General features: G+C 45.0%; 1 protein-coding gene across 1 annotated transcript; it reads right to left on the bottom strand.

Moving 5' to 3' along the window:
• Nucleotides 1-4,472: 4,472 nt before the first annotated feature.
• LOC148163382 (lysozyme-like protein 6) lies at nucleotides 4,473-6,487 on the bottom strand. The gene is made up of 3 exons (XM_088027062.1): nucleotides 6,349-6,487; nucleotides 5,279-5,437; nucleotides 4,473-4,555 (listed from the first exon to the last, which is right to left on the bottom strand). Exons 1-3 carry the CDS (start codon nucleotides 6,485-6,487, stop codon nucleotides 4,473-4,475), a joined length of 381 nt encoding a protein of 126 aa, XP_087883188.1.
• Nucleotides 6,488-7,973: the final 1,486 nt, after the last annotated feature.

Below are 7,973 nucleotides of genomic sequence, written 5' to 3'. Positions count from 1 at the left end.
ATTCCATCCCAAAGCAACGGAATACACATTCTTCTCTAGTGCCCATGGAACATTCTCCAGAATTGATCACATCCTAGGTCACAAATCAGGTCTCAATCGGTAACAAAAGATTGGGATCATTCCCTGCATATTTTCAGACCACAATGGTTTGAAACTAGAACTCAACCACAAGAGGAAAGTCGGAAAGAACTCAAATACATGGAGGCTAAAGAGCATCCTACTAAAGAATGAATGGGTCAACCAAGAAATTAAAGAAGAATTAAAAAAATTCATGGAAACCAATGAAAATGAAAACACAACTGTCCAAAATCTTTGGGATACAGCAAAGGCAGTCCTGAGAGGAAAGTATATAGCAATACAAGCCTTTCTCAAGAAACAAGAAAGGTCTCAAATACACAACCTAACCCTACACCTAAAGGAGCTGGAGAAAGAACAGCAAATAAAGCCTAAACCCAGCAGGAGAAGAGAAATCATAAAGATCAGAGCAGAAATCAATAAACTAGAAACCAAAAGAACAGTAGAACAGATCCACGAAACTAGGAGCTGGTTCTTTGAAAGAATTAACAAGATTGATAAACCCCTGGCCAGACTGATCCAAAAGAAAAGAGAAATGACCCAAATCCACAAAATCATGAATGAAAGAGGAGAGATCACAACCAACACCAAAGAAATACAAACAATTATAAGAACATATTATGAGCAACTCTATGCCAGCAAATTAGATAACCTGGAAGAAATGGGTGCTTTCCTAGAGATGTATCAACTACCAAAACTGAACCAGGAAGAAATAGAAAACCTGAACAGACCTATAACCACTAAGGAAATTGAAACAGTCATCAAAAATCTCCCAAGAAACAAAAGCCCAGGGCCAGATGGCTTCCCAGGGGAATTCTATCTGACATTTCAAGAAGAATTAATACCTATTCTCCTGAAACTGTTCCAAAAAATAGAAATGGAAGGGAAACTTCCAAACTCATTTTATGAGGCCAGCATTACCTTGATCCCAAAACCAGACAAAGACCCCATCAAAAAAGAGAATTACAGACCAATATCCTTGATGAACATGGATGCAAAAATTCTCACCAAAATACTAGCCAATAGGATCCAGCAGTACATTAAAAGGATTATTCACCACGACCAAGTGGGATTTATTCCTGGGCTGCAAGGCTGGTTCAACATCCGCAAATCAATCAACGTGATACAATACATTAACAAAAGAAAGAGCAAGAATCATATGATCCTCTCAATAGATGCAGAAAAAGCATTTGACAAAGTACAGCATCCTTTCTTGATCAAAACTCTTCAGAGTATAGGGATAGAGGGTACATACCTCAATATCATAAAAGCTATCTACGAAAAACCTACAGCGAATATCATTCTCAATGGGGAAAAGCTGAGAGCTTTTCCCCTAAGGTCAGGAACGCGGCAGGGATGTCCACTCTCACCACTGCTATTCAACATAGTATTAGAAGTCCTAGCCACAGCAATCAGACAACAAAAAGAAATCAAAGGCATCCAAATCGGCAAAGAGGAAGTCAAACTCTCACTCTTTGCAGATGATATGATACTTTCTGTGGAAAACCCAAAAGACTCCACCCCAAAACTCATACAGGAATTCAGATTCATTTATTCGGATACCTAGGAATAAATTTAACTAAAGAGGCAAAGGATCTGTACTCAGAAAACTATAAAATACTCAGGAAAGAAACTGAAGAAGACACAAAGAAATGGAAACACGTTCCATGCTCATGGATTGGAAGAACCAACATTGTGAGGATGTCAATGCTACCTAGAGCAATGTACACATTCAATGCAATCCCCATCAAAATACCATCCACTTTTTTCAAAGAAATGGAACAAATAATCCTAAAATTTGTATGGAACCAGAAGAGACCCCGAATAGCCAGAGGAATATTGAAAAAGAAAAGCAAAGCTGGCGGCATCACAATTCCGGACTTCCAGCTCTATTACAAAGCTGTCATCATCAAGACAGTATGGTACTGGCACAAAAACAGACCCATAGATCAATGGAACAGAATCGAGAGCCCAGAAATGGACCCTGAACTCTATGGTCAACTTATCTTTGACAAAGCAGGAAAGAATGTCCAATGGCAAAAAGACAGTCTCTTCAACAAATGGTGTTGGGAAAATTGGAAAGCCACATGCAGAAGAATGAAACTGGACCATTTCCTTACAGCACACACAAAAATAGACTCCAAATGGTTGAAAGACCTAAACGTGAGACAGGAGTCCATCCAAATCCTAAAGGAGAACACAGGTAGCAACCTTTTCGACCTTAGCCGCAGCAACTTCTTCCTAGAAACATCGCCAAAGGCACGGGAAGCCAGGGCAAAAATGAACTATTGGGATTTCATCAAGATAAAAAGCTTTTGCACAGCAAAAGAAACAGTCCACAAAACCAAAAGATAACCGACAGAATGGGAGAAAATATTTGCAAATGACATATCAGATAAAGGGCTAGTATCCAAAATCTATAAAGAACTTATCAAACTCAACACCCAAAGAACAAATAATCCAATCAAGAAATGGGCAGAAGACATGAACAGACATTTCTCCAAAGAAGACATCCAAATGGCCAACAGGCACATGAAAAAGTGCTCAACATCGCTCGGCATCAGGGAAATCCAAATCAAAACCTCAATGAGATACCACCTCACACCCGTCAGAATGGCTAAAATTAACAAGTCAGGGAACGACAGATGTTGGCGGGGATGTGGAGAAAGGGGAACCCTCCTACACTGTTGGTGGGAATGCAAGCTGGTGCAACCCCTCTGGAAAACAGTATGGAGGTTCCTCAAACAGTTGAAATTAGAGCTACCGTTCGATCCAGCAATTGCACTACTGGGTATTTACCACAAAGATACAAATGTAGGGACCCGAAGGGGTACGTGTACCCCAATGTTTGTAGCAGCAATGTCCACCATAGCCAAACTGTGGAAAGAGCCAAGATGCCCATCGACAGATGAATGGATAAAGAAGAAGTGGTATATATACACAATGGAATATTATGCAGCCATCAAAAGGAATGAGATCTTGCCATTTGCAACGACGTGGATGGAACTGGAGGGTGTTATGCTGAGTGAAATAAGTCAATCAGAGAAAGACATGTATCACATGACCTCACTGATATGAGGAATTCTTAATCTCAGGAAACAAACTGAGTGTTACTGGAGTGGTTGGGGGTGGGAGGGATGGGGTGGCTGGGTGATAGACATCGGGGAGGGTATGTGCTACGGTGAGCACTGTGAATTGTGCAAGACTGTTGAATCACAGATCTGTACTTCTGAAACAAATAACGCAACATATTTTAAGAAAAAAGAAAAAGAAGAAGATAACAGGAGAGGAAGAGAAGGGGAGTATGTCAGAGGGGGAGACGAACCATGAGAGATGATGGACTCTGAAAAACAAACTGAGGGTTCTAGAGGGGAGGGGGGTAGGGGGATGGGTTAGCCTGGTGATGGGTATTGAGGAGGGCACGTTCTGCATGGAGCACTGGGTGTTATGCACAAACAATGAATCATGGAACACTGCACCAAAAACTAATGATGTAATATATGGTGATTAACATAAAAATAAAAAAATTAAAAAAAAAAAAAGAATGTTGCTGCCAATCAGGGAGAGGGATCCCTGTGGCAACTGTGATGGTATAGCTCACTTGCTCCCAGGCCTCCCAGGCCTCCAGCTGATTGAACTAAGCAGGGACACTGGGTCCAAGCTGAACCAATCAGATTCTTTATCCCGGGCACTTGGACTGGGACTGAGCCTGGGCAGTCTCTGTGGCCGCTTAGGACATTAGCCCATCAACTTGGGGCAGCCTTAGTCAGTCTTGTGGAATGTGGAGCAGAGAATGCTGCTCTATGAAGGAAGTAGTGAAACAAATGCACCAGGAAGCAGGAACTTGCCAGGAAAAGGTTGCTGACAGTTTCCAGCTCTGCTTGCGCTCTCTTCCTGAAGTCCAGCCGCACCTGTGTCTGCTCAGTGAGACACCTGGTCCCCTCAGGATACACCTCCCTCACCTAACTCAAGTTACTCTGTTACCGCATCTAAAAGAGTTTTCTTTTTTTTAATTTTTAAAAGATTTATTTATTTTCGAGAGAGAGAAAGAACGAATGAGGAGAGGAGCAGAGGGAGAGGGAGAGAGAATCCCAAGAAGACTCCCCACTGAGCGGGTAGCCTGATGCAGGGCTCAATCCCACGACCCTGAGATCATGACCTGAGCCAAAATCAGGAGTCAGACACTTAACTGACTGAGCCAGGCGCCCCCCAAAAGAGTTTTAATACATCAGAGAAAGACCCAGATCCCAGGTCTTGTAAGTCAGAGTCCCAAGCCCTGCCACTCTTCCACATCTTTCTAGACTATGAAAGGGTCTAGTCCTTGCCTAGTGTGCCTTTCTCTGTCATTACATCCTTCCTGGGGCTCTGCCCACTAACTTAGTCCCACAGTGTCCTCCTCACCAGTTCTTCATCCCCCCTGCTCCGGACACAATCTTTTTTGCACAGCTGATGGTTGAGAGAATATTGGGGCTCAGTAGGTCTGAAAGGGAGAGAGAGAGAGTACCTGTCAGAACACAGAGGACAATCCCAAAGACTGAGGCAGACACGGGCTGTCCCTGCGCTGGCACGCACCACCCAGGGGCTGAGTACTTCCAGATTAAGCAAGAGGACCTCCCTTCCAGAGGACCATTTAGACATCCCTACAATGGCGGTCGGGGGTGTTGGGGGTGAGGGCAGGGGGGGCAGGACGACTGTTTATCATCTTACTTCCTAACTAGGGTAGATGGTGGTTCAGCCCACATTTGAGGATTTCTAGGGAAAGGAAATGTCAAAACAGGAGCACAGAGACCCAGGTAATCTTGGCTGATGAGAAAGGCTCTTTGGGTGAAGAGTCCAGGGATATTAATCAGCGTATGAAGGAAGGGGAGAAGGTCCAAGTCATTGACCTATGGAGCCTCCTGGAGTGGCTTTGAGGTGGGGAGTTTGCACTTGGCCTTTAATCAGATCATTAGCCAAAGTTAGTGGTTAGATGGTTAGAGCTGAGCCTTCAGGGCCACCAGCCTGGCATTCAGCACTGGTTCTATGAGCCTCAGTTTGCTCATCTGTAACATGGGCATCAAAATAATTTCCATTGCATGAAAAGCTGGGTGAAATGGACTCCTGGGGCCATCCCTCTGGGGATATTCCCAGGCTTTGAGTGGGAAGAGAAGTCCTGTGAGTAGAGCCTGGTCCTCCCTCTCCCACCCTGGGGCCCTGGCCAGACCTTGACAGTCCTCGTGGCAGATGTTCTCTGAGTGACTTTGGTAATCATTGCACCAGGAGTGGCTGTTGATCTGGAAGATTCCGTAGTCAAACCTGCCGTCCGCATTTTCATTTACCTTTGATATGTTGAATTTGCTTTCCACCAAAGCCAGACACAGCCCTTTGAACAGGGAGCAGAGGGTTTTCAGAGGGTGCCGAGTTGAGGGAGGAGTGGGATGGAGGAGAGAGGGAGATCAGGAAGCAGAAGAAAGGAACTAGGCCTAAGAGGCTGGATGGGGCAAGTGGGCTAGAAACACCCATGTGCTTCTCCCCGCACCCTTCGTCCCACCCACCCGCCCCTCAGTACAACCACTCATCACCTATCTGTCCATCCATGCTTCCTGCACTTAATGATCACCTACGGTGTGTCAGGAACTGTGCAAAGCCAAGTGCGGGACACTTAGCTGGGTCAAATGTAGATGTTGCCTTCAAGGGGCCTATAGTAGGAGAATGAAGATACCTACCTTAAAAGGCCACAAAACAAGATAAAAGGAGAAATAAGACAGCACAAGGCCGGTGTGCACAAATTCTGGGCAAAAGGGAGTTATTCCTACCATGGAGGAGGATGAAGCCTTTGCACTGTCTGCTCCCTCTGCCTGGAGCACTCTTCCCCAGACCCTGGGTGACCAGTGCCACTCAATGTCACCTCCTCGACTTCCCCTTCTAGGACAACATCACCTATCACGGCCCCGGCTTTCTTCTTCTGCATAACCTTTATCACTACTGGAAGTACTTCATATATAGTTGTGTGTTTGCATCTTGTCTGCCTCTCCCCCTAGAATGTGAACACTATGGAGGAAGGGGCTTTGTTGATGTCTCCATCCCCAGCACCGAAAATAGATCCCGGTACATAAGAAATGCTCAGCGAATAATTGTGGACTGAATCTGGAATGTTGGGAAGGGCTTCTTGGGGAGGGCTCCTTTTTGAACTTGGCTTTGAAAAATGAATGACAGGGAGAAAGATGGCCACCTAGGGCATGACCAGAGGAGGAGGAGAAATGGGGGAGGGGGAGTGTGTGAAGCAGCACTCACAGTCATTGAGGGAGTAGCCCTCAAACCCATCCAAGTCCTCCTTGTGCAGCACCCTGGCCAAGTCACAGCGATTGATGAGGCTGGCCTGACTTATGGCAATGAGGCAGCTGACCAAGGACATGAGTAGTGTCCCCGTCATGTTCGGAGGGGAGAAGGTGCTATCGAGGGTCCGTGGTTCTGAGGCTCTCCCAGATGTGCCGCCGGTCTTTTCTGAGCGCCTGAGGAATCTGGAGAGAGAAGCCATATGTCCTCGCTCACACACAGCTGCCCACCTGGCTATTTCTCTTTCCTCTTATTTATTATTGTATACTCGTTTATTACAGAAACCTTTAAATATTTACAAAATAAGAGAGAAGACTATCATGAATCTTCATGTACACATTGCCCGGTGTCAACATTGAAAAACCAAGGCTGATCCCCTTCCATCTATAGATCTTCACTCCTTTTAGCTACTCTCACTCTTGTAATGGGCACCTAGCTGTGGGCAGTATTTGGGTACGGTGTGGGGGGAGGGGATGGCAAAGGAGGTTAATGAGAACTGTACTTCACTGGTGTTTGTGTGTGTGGATTTTAGCATATGCTTGCAGAGGAAGGGCCAGGACACCGGACGGCGAACTCCCCCCAACCCCACACCCCCAGATACACGACACATGACTTTTCCCAAGGGCATACCCTGCCTTGTGCAAGTCCTAGGAAGCTGTTTATGGGTTCTACGCTTTCATTTCCACGCAAAGGTGCATATCATAAAGCAAGTAAAAGTGACCTCACTGAAGAAATAACCTTCGCCTTCACGCTCTCTGTGCAGGGGGAGGAGTGAGGAGCAAGGGCTCTGGCTTCACATTGCCTACTTTCAGACAGGGCTGCTGTGTGACCTTGAACAATTTACTTGGGTCTCTCTGGGCCCTATTTGTAAAAGGAAGATACTCTAATACCTACTTAATAGGGCTGTCATGATGATTAAAGGAAATACGATCTTGATTTTGCATTTCCCCCAAACAGGAAGCAGGACTTCCGGGGGAAAGGTTAATTCCTACACTGGAGTAGGAAAGGGCATGAGGTAAGTCTGGATTATCTTGTGCTGCAAAGTAAGGCAACACTCAAAATATGGATCGGAGCATGTCAAGGGGACAAGAGAATCAGCTCCAAGGGGCACCCACTGGCCAAATCTGGAACATTATTTTTGGTAACAGCTTTGTTGAGATAAAATTCACAATACACAATTCACTATGCCATACCATCACTTCACTTAAAGTGTACAATTCAGTAGTTCTTTAGTGTGTTTGCGGAGCTTTACAACTATCACCACAGTCAATTGTAAAACATTTTCATCAGCCCAAGGAGAAACCCCATACCTGTTAGCAGTCACTCCCTGTGCCACTTCCCTCCTGCCGCAAATCTACTTTCTGTCTCTATAGACTATATTTGCCTCTTCTGGATATTTCACATAAATAGAGTCATAGACTATGAGGCCTTTGTGTCTGGCTTCTTTCACTTAACAATGTTTTCAAGATTTATTCATGATGTAGCATGTATCAGGATCTCATTATGGCTGAATAATATTCCATTGTGTGGATAGACCACAGTCTGTTTCTATACTTACCATTTTATAGACGTGTGGGTTGTTT

The sequence above is a fragment of the Eumetopias jubatus genome, unplaced genomic scaffold, assembly GCF_037043125.1.
Source record: "Eumetopias jubatus isolate StellerSeaLion01/CBP00866 unplaced genomic scaffold, mEumJub1_p1.0 scaffold_10, whole genome shotgun sequence".
NCBI lineage: Eukaryota > Metazoa > Chordata > Mammalia > Carnivora > Otariidae > Eumetopias > Eumetopias jubatus.
Note: the sequence above shows the minus strand (reverse complement) of the source record. Positions and strands in the feature narration are given on the sequence as shown.